The sequence below is a fragment of the Cornus florida genome, unplaced genomic scaffold, assembly GCF_030987335.1.
Source record: "Cornus florida cultivar Cherokee Brave unplaced genomic scaffold, ASM3098733v1 CherokeeBrave_3.0.0_Hap2_Chr10, whole genome shotgun sequence".
NCBI classification, from domain to species: Eukaryota; Viridiplantae; Streptophyta; class Magnoliopsida; order Cornales; family Cornaceae; genus Cornus; species Cornus florida.
The window spans coordinates 110,523,992-110,541,962 of NW_026775580.1; the positions used below are offsets into that span (position 1 = coordinate 110,523,992).

Genomic DNA, 17,971 nt, shown 5'->3' on the forward strand with positions numbered 1-17,971 from the left:
AGAGCCGGCAATTGTCCCTTAAAGTCAGTGATGGCCGCTTGCAAATCAACTGGGAAATCCTGGTGTTGGCTGAGTGTTGTGAGCACTGCCGTCAATTCCACTTCAAAATTGGGAAGATCTGTGGGGTCATTCCATAGCAGATTGATCAAGGTTTTTTTTTTTCTGATCAATCCATCAAAACAAATACTGTGTGTATATAATATCGATTTCAAAGGAAAATTAAATTATACAATTATTTAAATTTTACTTTATATTTATATATTATTTATATAACACTAATGAAAAACAATGAGTTCCCGAACCATAAACTCTTATACCACATGTAAACTTTAATTAATTCGTGTTAAGCATTAATCACAAATAAACATGAATCACAAATCTTAGAACTTCATGATTTTTACATATCTATAATGCATAAATAAATAGTTAGATATATACCTCGATCCGTAATTGTAAAACTCGTAGAGATCAAGGCAAACGTCGAGATTCTTTCTGCGGAACGAAAAATATGCTAAACTGCAATAGTCAAAGTGTGAAAACCGATTTCTTTTTCTTGGCCTTTTGCACACATAAATATTATAGGTGTTGTTTTCGTTAGCGTACATAACTGATGGGAATATGCACTTTTATAAGGCAGAGAAATGACCAGTTTTCATTTTAGTAACTTTAATTCCACTTTCCATCAAAGCAAAGAATATATAGGAAATCACTTCTCCAATAATTGATTACCAAAAAGGTAATTTAATAAGTTGACCAAATAATATAATATTAATCTAATATTTATTTACTTAATCACTAATTAATGAAATATATCACATGTTCAAATTATGTGGGCCACACAATTAATAAATAATCTTACAAAAATATCTAATACACATAATTTCTAATTTATTATAAATAATGATATGTAATTCGAGAATCGGATGTATTTCACATTTTATGTGAGTGGTTTTGTGGAGTTCGTCACAAGTGGGAGATAATATTATCATGACATCATTAAATATGGTGATGCCATTATGTTATCATCCTTTATTAGCATAAATTTAGTTAAATATGTCGTACTCTCGAACTCTGCATCGTTATTCATTTATTATTCTCTCTTATTGCATAAAGAAAAAAAATATTTTAATGTCCCACAATTGATCGATTGTCTCGCACGGAAGTGACCCCTATCAATTGTTGACGGTCATGGACCCATTAAAGGTTCAGCGGGGAAGCTAATTTTTTTTTTTTTAATTTACTAAATTACCTATAAATTTTATAAAACTCTTAAAAATATTCATATATACATATTTTTTATTAAAATCTTAAAAGTGTTATGACTGAATTTCTAATGATACAGTATTATATATATTATTGTTTGAGATTCGTGACACATTTCTAATGGTTGTCGGCAAGGCTACCACTATTGTTTCAGAGTCCAGTGGAAGCTGTATGTTGGGAGGTGGTGAGCCAATGGACCGTGATGGTCTCAGAGTACAGTTTGACAATGATAGGCTCTGTGTGTGGCTAGGGTAACTCAGTGTTTCCTTTACGTGTCCTACACTGCTATATTTTACATTTCCAATCTTTGGATTCAGTGGGGACTGTGTTTTCAAACACGTCAGTCGTGTTTGGCTGACTTTTGAGTTACTCTATCCTTTCAATCTTATGTTATTCCCTATATGCGTACTTTGGAAGTTTGTGTATGGCGGTGCATCTTTCTATCTGGGAGGTTCTGTATGGCGGTGCATCTTTCTTAATTTTGTGATGCTGATAATCCCACTCTAACTGACACCTTTTACTTGGTTTGTTAAGTATGTAATCTTGACTATAAGGAAGTGTTAGTTAAGTTTGGTTAGTTCTGTGACTAGTGGTGTTACATGTGTTTCTGATTTTATGTATATAATCGATGTTTTTGCATGTAGATACACTATGGCGTTTGGCTTGCCGGGACAAAATAAATAAATAAATCCTCTCATTAAATTTTTTATATTATTTCATTGAACAAATACTTATATATATATATATATATATATATATATATTCTCACATTGCATATGCTATCTGCTCGTGCAAAGACAAAAAAAAAAGTTAAAGAGGGGGTTTGCAGCTTGTGCTTTGATGAGCTGGAGCATTCAGAGGAGCAGGTGACAATTATTGTATACTGTTCAGTAATTATTTGTTATTGTCCTTGGCTTGTTTTTTCTTTTTCCCTTAAAAGAGAGAGAAGAGAGAGAAAAAACCATGACACCATTATTACTTTCAAATTAAATTTTTTGAAAAATAATGATGTCATTTTATTGAATCCATATTGCCAATAGTGAATTAGGACTAAAGATGCCATCAAGTAAGTAGTTACAAAACTTCATTTGCAAACTTTGGATAAAACTTTTAAATATTGTCAAATTTTTTTTATGAATAATCATATAATTTATTTATCTTTTGAAAATTAACATAAAAGTAATCATTAACTTGATTTACATGCCTACCAAATATCAATATTTATTTATTATTATTATAGTATTATTTATATATATATATATAAGTTGCAATCCAATGACATCAATTGCACATTTCAAGCCACCTTTATAGGAAGCACGTTTCATGCTTTAGATAGATAGATCATATTCAGAATAAGAACATTCTTAACCCAAATATTTAAGTTGTTTCAAATATTTATTTATTTATACAGCAGCACGTTTTCTTTTTCTTTCCTAGATAGATTTTGATATAGTCCCTTATCTTCTGATTTTATTGTTAAAATATATAAAAAGAGAGAGTAATTAATTACAGAGTGGCCAAGGCCCAAAAGAAAGCAAAGCCCAGAGCCCGAAGACCAAGGTTAGCCGAATACAAAGCCCACCAAGCAACCAAAATGAATAGTAGTAGCAAATTAAGCTTCCATTTGTTTGGATGTATTTTTTTTTTTTTTTTTATATTTGATTGTTGTAAAATATTTACGAAAAAAAATAATATAATAAAAATAACTTATTTATTAATTTTTGATAAGTTATTTTTCATGTTACACCAATGAAAAAATAAAAAAATATATTTTTTTAAAAAAATATTCTTACTTCAAAACAAAAGGAGACTTGCATATTTCCATTGTATCAACAACCAAAAAATAAAACTGAAGTCTCAATATAGGCTTTATAGTCATAGACAGAAAGTAATTAAACATCATCCTATAAAGATTAATCACCAAAAAAAACCCAACATGTCAAACAAAAAGGAAAAATTACATTTAAAAAATATATATATACAGAAATCATTTACCACCAACGAATTACAATAAAAATATAAACTATTCTACAACTTTCAAATTAACTGGCTCCAAATCCGACCGAAAGGGAAAAATCTGACTGGGTTGGACTAGAAAATCGAGCTTGACCACATCGAAGCTGCGACTGAGAATATTATAGAAGATGGTACTGTAAAAACCTTGCATCACCACAATATAAGCATTGTATAAGGCGAGCATAGAAGCAAGGGGCTCTTCCCTTTTAAGAGCCCCATCATCCATGTTCAATACAAGGCCGCACTCCCACACTTTCTTCTTCTCGCCATTCTTCAAAACCCACAGTCCCAACTCAGCATTTGGTGGAAACTCGCAGATAAAACCGAGCTGTCCTTTGTATTCAACAAGCTTCTTGTGTCGGTATAAACAATCATCATCATCATCACATATCGGCTTTGGTAACGAAAATGTAGTGTATATCTCTTCGTTTATAAAGAATTTCAAAACAGAATTGTTGGTGGTGCGCCAGTGAATGGCACCGCGTAAGACCACAGGGCTTTCTCGTGTCATGATCAGAACGCCATTAGGCAACCTTATGTCTTGTAATTCCTTCCATCGCCAAGTTTGTGAATCGAAGACTTCACATCCATACTTGTAGTAGTATTTTGAACTAATAGACACATAAACACATTAATAAAAGCAAGGTTAGAATTCCAAAACCACATTCAGGAGTACTACTTTAACAATTATGAATTCATTCGCCTCTGTTTGTGTGTATTATATAAGTATATATATATATAAGTAATCAATTTCATTATGGTGCTGAATACTATTTTATACAGTATAACATGTTATAATGTACAGTGGCGGAGGCAGCATGTGCCCAGCGGGCAGCTCCCCCCCCCCCCCCGGCCCATGCTGCCCCACTATATATATATATATATATTTTATACATATATTTGTAAAAATTGATAAAATGTCCCCTGAAATTATTAAAATTATCCATTTGTCCCTGAATCTACTATATTTTATTTTATTTTATGCATATAATTTGTAAATATTTATAAAACACTCTCATAAAATTTATAAATTATCCCCATATAATTATGTATTTCTAAAAACGTCTTTAATTCTTTATTCCTTTTTTTTTTTCTTCTTATTCTTCAAATTTCTTTTTCTCATCTTCAAAAACTTTTACATTCTCTTTTTACAATTAAAATCTATTTTTTCCTTCAAAATTCTCTTATATTTTTTTCTTTTTGTTTCATTTTCTTCTTAAAAAATTCATTTTTCTTCTTAAAAATTTATTTTTTCTTGCACTCATGCATAATTTATGTGCAATAACCTTTCTTTTTCTTTTTTATCTTCTTATTCATTTTTTATTCACTTATTCTAATGTACTGTTGTTACACTACCATATTTTCGGCCTGCTTGAAAAAAAATTATTTTGTCAGTGTTAACATACCCCTCTTGAATCAAATTTCTGACTCCGCCCCTGATAATATACATGCATGAAAGAACAGTTACCAATTTGTCTTTTATTTTTCAAACTACTAATTAAAATACTAGTTCAAATATAGAACCGATCGATCCAAGACACCTTACTAATAGAAAATCAAAGACACACACACACATATATAGGACATATATGTAACTTACAATTGTTTGGGGCATGACAACCGAACAATTTTGCACCGCAACGGGTTTGATTGTAGAACCACAAAGGCAAATATATCCGGTTTCAATTCGGTGTTCGGGTTCGGCAGAAGCTCAAATTGTCTCGTACTTGGCTTGCAAACATAATACTTGCTACGTTCGCCATACCCATTCACACAACACAAAATACCTTGGTTGGACGAAGCCAAGATATTCACTTTTTTTGGTAAAAAGTCAAGTGACAATTTGGAGGTAGATTGATCAGAGTGGTTGATGGATACAAACGTTGTCCGGTGATTTTTGAACGACTCTTCCTGAATGAAGTAACCCGAAACAGTGTCCGTTCTCTTGCAGTGAAGAGGCATGAAACTAGACTCGTATGTGAGGTTGTTCCATGCCTTACACACAGACTTGCATCGATCCAACATATCAGAGGAATACTCCATTGAAGCTAACAATACCTGTTCTCTGCTCACGCACAAAGTTATTTTGATTTTGTGACATAAAAGATGCATATAGAGTTGGGACTTGGGAGTGTTTTTAGTTCAAAGTCAGTTCTTTACTAGGATTAATTTAGTTTCCATATTAGAGTAAGAATAGGATACGTGTAATATATGGAGCGTGTGATTGAAAGATTAAATAGAAGCCGTCCGATGGATTGTTACTTGTAATTCTACTGGCAGTGAGATTTGGAAACTTGTTACTAATGACAAAAAGGAGTGAAAAACAAGATTAGAAACTTGGTGGGCAAGAAATTATTTTAATGGAAATTATTTTGTGATACAAATTTCGAAAGACATAGTAAGAAAACTTTTTATTTAGTAGAAGTCAAGCTCAATAGGATGATGTTATAATTATTGTTTTAATATTTTTTTTTTCTCTCTCTTCTTTAAGGCAAGTTTTGGACTTCGACCTTCCCATCTCTCTTAACGCAAATTTTATTCATAATCATAAATTGATGTTATAATTATTGTTTTAATAAATTGACTTTCAGGGCTTTCACTGGGCTACAATCGGCGGCTCATCCTCCTAATATCTCTCATATTCTCAGTTTTGGACTTGCAATGGTCTGATTTAAACACATCTTAAATATGGGCCTAGCCTTCTTTGGTATGGGCCTATGAAAACATTATTACATTATAACAATCCATCGCGAATATCTGACTGAAGTAAAATATTATTTAATGAAGCAAAATTTTGTAGTCCAAACTTGGTTCAAGCCCGTAGCAAATTCATAGCTCTTTAACCTGTTGATCCCAAAATCTGAATGCCTTTAAAAGAGAAAAAGAAACCATATCTTCATTGAAAAACAAACATATTACATCTCGAATCAAACTGATGAATTGTAAATTACATCTCTGTAATATGTTTATGATACAATTGGTTTGATACATTTTTTTAAATAAACAGAAAAGGTTAGGCTTGTAAAACTGCAACACTCAAATATTTGGACCGCATCATCGTGGAATTACACATTTTTCCAAGCTCAAACATACTTCTGAGCTCGGAAGCTTCCTTGTCACGTCATGTTTCGTTAACATATATGTCATGTCTGGGAGGGCTAAATCGGTGCCTTGAATTTGGGATTAAAGGAAATTTAGTTTAAATTTTCTACTAAATTTTCTCCAATCCCAAATCCAAGGAACCAATTTGGTGCCGCCAAACATAGGAATTTTCTCCAATCCCAAATCCAATGCAAAAAAAATCCAAAACCATCTTCAATCCTGAAGTAACAGCTTATCAGTTTATTACTTTATTCCTACTACGAAAAAAAATAAACAAACAAAGCTGTTTAAATATATGAAACACCCCTAACTTTTTAATAACAGAAAATTTCTATATGACCATGAAGCAACCCTGTAAGGTCCTAGTATGGTGTTGGATTTTAGGTTTTTCAAGACTCTGGAATCATGTGTGATGAACAAATTCACCATTCACAAAAACAACCAGGTGTCCCCATGCCACAAGTATACTAGAAAAGAATTTCCAGAGAGGGTGAGACATATTAATGTGATGGTTATGTACGTGGAAATCGAGCAATCATGCAAATTCAAGCAGGGTAAGGGCACAAACTTGTCATAAAATGGAAACAATCTCTCACTAGAAAATTGATCACCGCGGAACAGTTGCAGCCGTTGAGGGCACAGAACCATTATGACTAAGATGAATTTCTTGCGGGAGAAGATGATATTGAATACCAAGCTCTTCGAAGATTTTCTTTAGCTCAAAGACTAGATCAGATCTTCGATTACTCTTATCCCCATAATTCTGAAAGTTTATGGTATGCGTAACATAAAGGCCCATTTTCATCTTGTTCACATCTTCAATGTCCTTAATCTGCACACTGTGGCCAGGGCGCCAGTGTTGGGGTTTGCTTTCTATGTACCTGAAAATACCAACATACCTGTTATTCAAGAAAATATCTATTTTGGGAAACAGAATCAAGAAGAAAACAAAAAAAAATCAGTACACTGGTGCTAATGCCAAATTATTATATTTTAGTATTAAAACTGGGAAAGAATATCAAAATTACCAAGAAAAAAGTACTGTTTGAAAAGTAAAGAATTCATCAAATATATTACAAGTTGCCTGCTTATTTACGCCCTTTCTAGTGATGTAATATTCCAAATTCAACCAACAGGCCAGTGGCCTAGTGGTATCAGGCTCCTACCTCCCAAATGGAGGTTAGGGGTTCGAGCTTTGGTGGAGACATGTGTGTATGTGAGTACCAATTAATGAAAAGAAAAGAAAAAAAATGTTCCAGTTTCATCTATTGAAAAGAAAACAATTCTGATTTATCTGATTTCATACCAAATAAATATTCCTGCAGTCAAATCATCTTTCCTGAAAAATGAAAATGAACAAATGGAATCATGTCTTAGGAAGAGACAGATAAGCTGCACCAGACTAATTTAAAATTTTAGATTATCTAATAAATTTCGATCAAGAATTCTAAATATAGATGAGTTAACCCACAATTTCTTTTGCAGCAATGTGAGAGAGGAGAGAAGCCAAATTTAATTATACATTGACCGCTTAACTCCAACAATTGGAGCCAACTTAAATTATGCATTGATTTCTTGTGGATATCTATATAATCTAGCAAGAAAATAATCACAATTTCTTAACTTTGAAACTGATGCAACCGACCAACAGCCAGTGGTTCTTACTTCCCAAAAGGAGGTCAGGAGTTCGAGCCTCGGTGGAGGCATGTGTGTGTGAGTACCAATTAAGTTAAAAAAAAAAAAAACAAACTGATGCGACCACACTAAAACTTACAAAATCGGGAAATATATTTTTTCTATAACGAGAAATTATTAGGTGGTCCAGGACTGATGTAGAACTGATTGTCAAAGCCTCTATGGCCCATTTGGACTGCCAAAGGGCCAAACGGGCATGCGGACACATTTTCAAGGCAGCTCCGAAGAGTTCGTTTTTGACCCGAAAGGACAGTTTTTCGAGTGGAAACGGGCCAACTAGCAATACCCACAGCTACGCCATGATGTACGCTGTTTTTTTATCTTATAGAAGGCCTGTTCAATATTTCCGAATTTTTGTTCGTGGTCTAAATCAAGTCAGATTGTTCTCAATTTTTATAGCCAGTAATTTTTATTGATTAGGTTTTTTATTATATTTTTTCGTAATTATTGGAGAAAGTTGATTTTTAGGCTTACTTTTAGTGTTAGTTTCCATTATAAGCTCTTATGATACTGTTAGTTTCCTTATGAAATAGGGTTTTCTTTTCATTATAAATATATGTACTAGAGAGCAGAATCACACATTCAATTATCAATACAATATCATATTTTCTTGGCAAATTTTCTCTTAACTTTGTGGATTCAAAGTTGTTTATCGTTCCCTTGTGAACTTTCATAGCTTCCGGGCATGTTCTGATTGGCCAAGCCCATGTAGTCCTGGACCACCTAAAAATTTATCGTCTATAAACATGTAAGTAGGGTTATGCATTACGTCAATCAGAGCCAGACACATATGTCAAGTCCTGAATTGGGCAGGCTTCCAACCTAGGACAAGTAATTTGGGAACCAGAGCTAAGTTTAGTAAGAGCTGTCAGTAAAAGAACTACCTAAAAGAAGGATGCTACTGCATGTTGTCGTTGCAAACATAGCACTACACGACAGGAATGCAATTATGTACAAATATAATAATAATAATAATAAAAACTTTATGAAGCATGTTCGGATATGAAAATTTTGGCACAACATATATGTGGGATGAACTTTGAACAACACTTCAAGTTCTGAGTTATGAAAACAGCAAGATGCAATTCTTGTAAGCTACTTCGATTGTGATTTTGCATTTGGGTTTTAAGCATTGTGTGTTCTCAAGAATTAATTATTCAGGGAAGATGTCAATGATTATAAAATATAGGAAATTAGAAACATACAAAAATTAGAAAAGAAATGAAACAAACATATGACAAAGAAATGATATCTAGCTCAGCTTGTGGATACACAATGATGCTACTTGTTAACACATGGAGGCATAAGAATAAAGGAAACCACAACAGAGACGAGAATGAAGTTGGAATATTTGATCAAACTAGATCCAAAGAGAAGTTCTATCGAGCATTGCCGCATTGGAATTAGATAAGGACCTGAGAAGACCTTATCAGGTAATGAAATTTAAGTGTTCAGAATAGCTGGAATATCTATTCTGCAATCACATGAAAAAGTTCTCAGAACACATGGTAGGAAAGATATCTGTCTCTAAGACATCAACCTTCCATTTTACATTTCCTATGCAAAGCAGTAACGGTATAGTTTTAAATCTTAAGCACAGTAGCTAGCTTCAAAACAGTGTTCAACAAAGCCACTTTCTATTTTAACAAAATTTAAACACACGATCTCCATGGTTATATAAGCTGATAAAAACTAGCAAGAATCTCGGTACTTAATACTGCAAATAAAGATTTGAACCTTTTAGCATAACATGCTAACAATATATGTGGATGAGATAATCATGATTATGTCACTTGCTTCCTAACAAATTGGCCCTTTCAGCTAAGACAGCCTATAACTATGATTATATTGAATCAATTCAGACACTACATTTAGTTAATCATTATCGTAAAACCAATATAAGAACATATATATATATATATATATATATATATATATATATATATATATATAATACGAGGCACGGAAGAATATGGTTGACATACACTTTAATTTTAGCTTTTAGAGCAACTATACTCTCAGCGGAAGTGGAAAAATCAACACTGAACTCCACAGAATCGCTCATCTCTGGGCTTCGGTAAAAATTGCTGATCGGCTTTGTAGCCAGAACTGAATTTGGATAGTATATCTTTTCATTGTCATATCTCAGGAAGATTGTTGTCAAAATGTTCATCTCTTCAACAACCATCTGCAAATTTTCAACATATATCAGGAGAGTCGGGACAAAAGTTAACAGAAGTAACCCAGATTATGAAATTATACATATTGCAAGCCCAATGAGTTACCTGTACACCATCAATAACACAACGATCACCCACATCAAATGGGTGCATCACAAATACAAATATGATGGCTTCAAATAAAGTCTTAGCCGCGTTGCCAAACACAAACACCACAAGTAAAAGCTGAGACGAAATGAAGACAAGCACTTGGGTTGTTGCAAATCCCATCAAAAGGTACCACACGATAATGATCACGACAAGTACAATCCCAGAAAAAACCTTGTTCAGCTCTTCTATAGCTGTTTTGGTGTCACTTAAAGAATGTGCCAGTGATTTCCGTTCATTGTAGACACTAACCTGTAACCGAGGACAAATTTATCACAGTTAAGATATAAATTTTCTCCCATCTAACTAAGACTTCTATCCATTAATTTGAAGTGGATACACCAGATGGAGTTTTCTAACAAGCTTTAAACTCCTTTATCACATTTTACAGTATTGCTAAGAGCAAATTCTTACCATTGATCTTACCCGAAGATGCCAAGAAAAACATTAAAAAGTGCTCATGGCATGTAACAATCAAAACCTAAACTATTTCTAAGAGATAGTTTGTATGACCTAAAACTTTCTTAAGAATAGTACAACTCAAAGTCCAAGAAATGACCTAAAAACTAGCTTGTGTTAATACAGTAATTTGTATTATGGTAATGATATGGGGTTAGCAGCCTGCATTCTGATCGTGACAAACAAATCAAAATAGAAGTACTAGTTTTTACTAAATATTTGGCTAGTGTACACAGATTAATATAGAAATTTACGAAATCAGATACAAGAACATCTTGTCGAAGGAACCTATACGCAGAATATGAATAAACAGTGGTAGGGTGTTGGTGCTTGTGGCCAAAGGCCCAGGTTCGAGTCCCCATCCCATATATGTCAGTTGCTTTAACTTCCAAATTTTTTTTTTGAATAAACAGAGATCTTACCACCCAATGCTTTAAAGCTGATTTCTTAATCTTTCCTGTTTCTGCTGCTCCCTCAAACAAAGGAAGCACATTATCCACCTCCTCTTTTTTCATGAAGCGCAAGAGGTCCTCCTCATCAATATACCTGGCCCATAGAACAACAAAAAGCATGATAAAATCCCTGAACAATTACCAAATGTAATGAAACATGGAAACATTTAAAGGAAAATAGTCTTACTTGTTGCCGGGCTTCGCTACGTTTTTAAATATCCGATTAGAAGCGATCTTTGCTTCCAATTCACTAGTAATCTCCTTATTTTCAACATCTTCATCATCAACACTCTGGTCAAGTGCATTGGAAAGAGTAAAAAGCCCTGAACTTCCAATCACTTCCGTTAACCCTCTCATGGTCCAAGCAGAAATCTTCTCTTGCTTCATCTTATGAAGCTTATCTACATTAATCACATCTTCTTTCTCACCTTGTTTACCTTTCTTCATGTTCTTGAAACTCAATCGACCACTCCTCGATCTGCCAACTCCCTCTGTGAATTCCGGAAACCCTGAAAGGGTCTGAAGAACATACTGATGAAAGATAGATTCTTGAATCCTATCAAAGAACCTCTTGACGTGAAATGAAGAAGCCAATATCTTTACCAGAAGAGTCTTCAGCATCCACATAGCAGCCCCAATTAGACTTGACACAAGACCCCTCGTGATATAATTTAAAATCCGGGTGGTTTTTTTTGATCGCTCGACACCCCGGTTGATCAACAGAGCCCAAGCCAGAAGAATCAAACCCAACCAAATTACAACCCTGACACTCTTTTTCAAACTATAAACAAAATAAAGAACCTTCTTTTTAAGCAAAAAGTTCCTCTCAATCAAGAAAACTAGAATATTAGTGAACCACTCGGTGACCAATCGTCCACAAAAGATTACCAGTGCCAAGACAGACCATTTCCAAATTTCCAACCCCCAGATCCTATCGTTATGCAATTTGGTTAAGCTAGAAATTAAAACAGCCAGTGTGCCCACGAATACAATCCACTCAAGATAAGCTATGGACTTTAACTTCTTACCTTGTTTTTCACCTTCTTGAGAATTTGCAGTAGTATATACCTCATCATCATCTTCCTCCTCTCCTCCTGGTGAGGCCATTAATGGAGTTTTGGGGGTAATAGGAGCCGTTCTCACGTATTCTTTAGGAGTAGTAGCATTGGCTTTGCTGTTAGGTGAATTCCTATAAGGTGAGCTCGAATTCAGCAATTGACTTTTCTCTTCAACCACAGCCGAATTCTTAGGATATGATGGCTCCAATAATCTTGATTTAGGTTTGGAGTAAGCAGACCTTCCAATAGACCGTCTTCGAGCAACGGGTTCATCTGGGGTTTTGGAAGGTTTGGTCATGGTTGGAGTTGGACTTAACTTGGTTATCTCGGGAGAAGAAGAGCCTGTAATTGTGGACATTTGGACTCTGGATTTGAGGCTGTCAAGTTCCGTTAACTGGGCATTTGGAGACTGCGTTCGGACATTCAATGGTGAAGACAACGACCCAGTTTGAGTTTTTGTGAAAGCTATAGAATCTTTGCTTTGCTTGCCCACATGGGAAGCTTCTTCGGTACTCGAAATCACAACTACAAAATCTTTGGTTTCTACCTTCTTTTCCACGTCTTTTCCACGCTCCATAAGAGACTATTAACATCCAATCGAAAGCCTAATTTTTAAATCAATTCACTCGCTCAAAATAAGGAGCATTTGGAGAACAAAAAATTGAATCTTTGATTTCTAGCAGCAAAAAGGGACCACTACTATGGATTTACAGGAAAAAGAAAAAGGGTAGTCTATGAGAAAGCCAAATAGTTGACAGTAATTGGAAATCTTACAACCTACAAAATTTATCGGGAAAACAAGACAAAAATTAAGTAAATGGTTGAGAAAGTCTGCTAGAGAGAGAAGGAAACTGGGAAAGTACCTGAGAGGTATGGTGCCTAAAACCCCAGATTTGTCAGCAGATAGAGGGAGGGAAAGTATCTGAGAGGTATGGCGATTAGAACCCAAGAATTGTCAGCTGATAGTGAGAGAGAGAGAGGTTCTAAATTTCGGAATTTTTTTTTTTTTTTGTGTGTGAATCTATGTATAACAGGGAATTTAAATAGGCATACAAAAAAATAAAATGAAAAAGGACGAAAACGGAGCAGTTTGGTGATGAAAATGAATAGTAGTTGCCTCTCCGCCGTCGTTTGAAGGTTTACTGAGTTTTGGGGGAGAGAGAGTACTGGTTTTTGAAGTATCAAGTTCCACCGGTTACCCCTAATCTAGGCTCCACCTAGATCTTTCTTCTGCAACCTGTCATCATCATATTTGCAAATGATATCCTAAAACTTGACCTTTTGACCAAATAGATGACAAATAATTGTAGCTATAATTTATTTTTAATCATCCTCCCCCTACTGTTCATTAATTTTTTATATTATTTCGTTAAAAAGTTTCTGTCACCGGTTTATAAATAAACACACACAAACACACACTACATATACAATCGTCCTCCCCCTACTGTTCATTATTTTTTTATATTATTTCGTTAAAAAGTTTCTGTCACCATTTTATAAATAAACATTTACTAATACACGCACAAACACACACTACATATACATATCGTAAAATTAGTACGTAATATAACATTGCATATTGTCACACCCGCACAAAAGCTTGAAAAGGTTCAAGTCCGTGAAAATATACTACCTACCAGTGCAAAGACAAGAAAGGATGGTTAAAAGGGTTTTGCAACTTGTGCTTTGATGAGCTGGATGATCATCTAGTCAGAGGAGCAGGTAAGCATTATAGAATGATTGACTGATTATTTTTTATTTAAACTTTTAATTTTACATTAAAAGTTTCATTCAATGTGCACATGCATCCATGTAACCATAATAAAATTAAGAATGTGGCGGGGTTCAAAAGTGGACACAAAAAAGTTTTCAATCTAGGCTGCCCTGCTTTTCTTTTCTTTATTTAAAAAAAAAAAAAACAAACAAACGGACCCACATTGACATCAATGCATGTGTATAGCCATTTTTATAGAACTCAAAGTTTCATGTTTTACATAGCACATTTATAGCCGTCTTTAAAACATAGATCATATGAATTAAGAACATTCCACCTAAATATTTAGGTTGTTTTAAAGATTTAGAACAGCACCTCTTTTTTTCTTTGCTAATTATATTTAATACCACAATTGAATTTAGTTTCTAATCTTTTTATTTTTATCAATTAATTATATTCTTCCGACTCTTATTTATATTCAGTACTTTAAAATTAAGATCGGAGGAAGTTTAGTTCAAATTTTATATTATTAATTTCTTTTTCCTCTCATCCTAAATTCACAAACATAATATTAAGAATGTGTTCTCTTTTTTTTTAATATCTTGTATTCAAGTAGTATCTTCTCCTTCTTCAAATGAAAAGTATGAAGTATTGTGTGGGATTTACTTAAAATAACAATTAGTATGTGTATGTGTGGGATTTACTTAAAAATAAATAAATAATAAGAAAAATTTACAAGGCAAACAAAGAGGAAAAAGACTTTTGAGTTGACTAATGTGATCAACGAGGCTTACTAAAAAATAATGTACGAATTTGGCAGCCTTATCTTGAATTTATAGCAAAGTCATAGGAACAGATCCATGAATCACTGATCGGCAGCTAACAACATAATTGAGAATGCTTGACTTATTAAAAGCTTTCACACACGTCCGAGTTACCATGGTAAAAAATATACTAATATATGTATATATATATATATATAGAATCGAAAACATTAATTAGTGTTTATAAAACCACTAATGAGGCATATAATAGGACAAAGTGGGAACTGCCAATGACAATAGTTTGGAAATTGTTGATTTGTTAGATGGGGTAGTTGCCTAGTTGGTTCTACCATCTATAAGTCAAAACTATTAAATACTTAATTTATTGCTTCAAGAAAGTGTGAAAAGTTGTTTTAGACGACTAAATCGTCCTTGACAGTGTTGTGTATTTACGTATTTATTTATTTAAATTAAAGAATATTTTGGAATGAGTATAGAATTTTGCAGAAATAAAAGTATTTAGATAGTTAAAATGAAATTTTTTATAAGACAAATTTTAACCATAGATTGTAATACATCTTAACTGTCTAAAATAACACATTCATTATTAAAATTATAATTATTATTATTAGTGAACCAGAAAAACAAGAGATCAAACACGATAAATAATAGTTCTATCAATTAGAAAACACATTTTGAGTAAGTGCATCCAACAATCTTGTAAATTATAAAACATATTTGAAATTTGGTAAGTTAATAGTTTCACATTATAGAAATTAGAGGCTCACAAATAATGAATTTTATACATTATTTGGATTTGGAAAATTTTATACATAGGATCGCAGTTAACCAAAATGGTGAGTTCATGTTCTACCTTATAAATCATACCATGGATATATTAATACTGTGTTTATTTATCTATATTTAATATCCTTTTTGGCAATAACAACCTAAATACCTTCCCAAAAAAAAAAAAGGCTTTAAATAAAAGAACACAAACCATTTTAGTCCGGGCTCTAAACCCACCAAGCTAAGTTTGATAAATAATGACCTATGGCGATGAGTTTTGATCTTTTGCTTAACTATGGGTAAATTTTTTACCGTGCCCATTAAATTTAGCGGTCACATATAAACTCACTAATCTCCCTTATTTTTTCCACAAAACCATTCTCTCTTCAAGGGTGGTTCCTTTTTATCTAAATACATCCTGGTTGATCAACAAATCCCAAGCCATGAGGAATTAAACCCAACCAATTTCAAACTACAAAATCTCCGTCTTCAGAGAAGATATATAATGTATACAATGTGCCCGTCACACCAAATTGAATACCTACTCCATTCTCAAGTAAAAAGTTCCTTGAATTCATAAAACCTTCCTATACTTTCATATTAGCCTATGTACAATTAAAGTCATCATCGAGCCTCCATTCCATTAGTTTCCCAATAAAATTACCGGTAAATCTTTGTAAGAATAATGATATAGGAACCGAAAACTTGGCACCGAATGAGCACCGAAAACTTGACGTGGCTTAGCCACGTCAGCATCTTTCAACGTCGTCCTCTCTACGCGAGAGAATAAAATTCAGGAAAAACTAGGTCAAATCCATAGACGACTCATGTACAGTAACTCCACCTGCCACATCCACGTCGGCGATTGGACTCCACTAAGCGACTCCGATGACGGCCGGTTGGTGGTCTGGTAGGGCTTGGCTGACCCACTCCGACTTTTAGTAATATACATCGGACTGGACATTGGTCTGCGTGAGCACGGCAACCCCATCACCAGGATCGAAAGGATTTCTTGATCTTCTTGGACTCGTCCTTCGAATGGGTTTTTGGATCTTGAAGTGTAAAGGGTCTCTTGTTCTTCTTGAGTCAGATAAATTTCACACACAAAACGCACATATGTATATAACAGATAAAAGTATAAAACCTGAAATAGTCAATCTCTTGTAAGACATTGTGTTCACAAAAAATACAGAAATTGGGTCAAGAGCTTTATACTTATACATACTATATATATGTGTAAGATGAGGCCTGAAAATAATCAATTTGAGAGTTAGATCGTAGGCACTTTGATTCCCTGTTTCTCTCCGTATATTCTTTCCAATAAACTTCTTTTTTTTTTTTTTCTTTTTTTTTTTTTCTTTTTTTTCAGTTCTATCGCGTAAAGTAATATTTATTTTACTACTCCAACGTGGATAAGCCAAGTCACATTCGGTAACTCAATCGGGTGTTTGTTTCGGGTTTTCTATCACCACTCTCTTTGTAATAACCTTAATACCTTGAAGCAATCCTTGCAACAAAAAATGACCAAAATACCCTTTAACACAAATAATAATAGGGTTAAATTCATAAATAAAATATAATATTTGTAGATGATTGTGCCACGGCATGCTCCATGTGGCATTATTTATTACTGAAAATACACCTTGTCGGTGCTAATTGGACCATGTCAGGACCTGCTTGACATTTCTTTGAAAGGACTAGTGGTCTCAAGCTCTAGGCCTAAAATTGTAAACACTAGCTGTATGAGGAAGGGGTCGCCACCTTCACTCTCCTATGGAGGTATACCCCTCTCCAGTCGAATGGGTCTCACCAAATATTCTTTCTCGAGCTCCCCCTGTAGAGGAGCTTGAGGTGTGTAGGAAATGCGGAAGCTCGGGACCAAAGAAAATCGACAAGTCCCAAGTAATTTCTCTTTTTCCTCTATCGCGGAGTCTGAGAATCAGTGGTTAAGTGGCTGAGTTCCAAGGAATCGCCTCATGTCGAGGTCGCATTTAATGTTAGTCATCATCACCACCTCAAAAAGGGCAACGACGTTCCTCGGGCTGCAATCTATTAGGAGTTAGGTAGAATAACCATTGGATAAAGAGGGAGCTACCTCTCATGGCCAATGGTCCTTACCCAAATGAAAGTAATATAAATATGATTAAATATTATATCATTAGGAGGATTGAACATGCACCCGCCACAATCATGAATGATGGTCTACTGAGACTCGAGTTATCATAAGGTATTAAGTCAATCTGCCTTCTCTCTCTCAATCTCATCTCTCTCAATCTCATCCTTGTAGAATCCATTGTGCTCGCTTGGAGCTCCATATCTCCCCAAACTATCA

The 17,971-nt window shown here is 34.0% G+C and overlaps 2 protein-coding genes across 5 annotated transcripts; both read right to left on the reverse strand.

Moving 5' to 3' along the window:
• Nucleotides 1-3,286: 3,286 nt before the first annotated feature.
• LOC132278391 (F-box protein At5g49610-like) lies at nucleotides 3,287-5,322 on the reverse strand. Its single transcript, XM_059780183.1, has 2 exons — nucleotides 4,880-5,322; nucleotides 3,287-3,890 (listed from the first exon to the last, which is right to left on the reverse strand). Exons 1-2 carry the CDS (start codon nucleotides 5,320-5,322, stop codon nucleotides 3,287-3,289), a joined length of 1,047 nt encoding a protein of 348 aa, XP_059636166.1.
• Nucleotides 5,323-6,148: 826 nt separating this feature from the next.
• Nucleotides 6,149-13,579, reverse strand: LOC132277070 (mechanosensitive ion channel protein 10-like). Of its 4 annotated transcripts, none has more exons than XM_059778791.1 (7): nucleotides 11,502-13,579; nucleotides 11,285-11,408; nucleotides 10,362-10,655; nucleotides 10,062-10,264; nucleotides 7,688-7,720; nucleotides 6,978-7,262; nucleotides 6,149-6,600 (listed from the first exon to the last, which is right to left on the reverse strand). In XM_059778791.1, exons 1-6 carry the CDS (start codon nucleotides 12,947-12,949, stop codon nucleotides 6,989-6,991), a joined length of 2,376 nt encoding a protein of 791 aa, XP_059634774.1. In that variant the 5' UTR covers nucleotides 12,950-13,579; the 3' UTR covers nucleotides 6,149-6,600; nucleotides 6,978-6,988. The 4 variants fall into 4 exon arrangements, with proteins under 4 accessions (XP_059634774.1, XP_059634773.1, XP_059634772.1 ...); XM_059778790.1 differs by having other exon boundaries at nucleotides 6,950-7,262; XM_059778789.1 differs by having other exon boundaries at nucleotides 6,149-7,262.
• Between the last annotated feature and the right edge of the window lie 4,392 nt (nucleotides 13,580-17,971).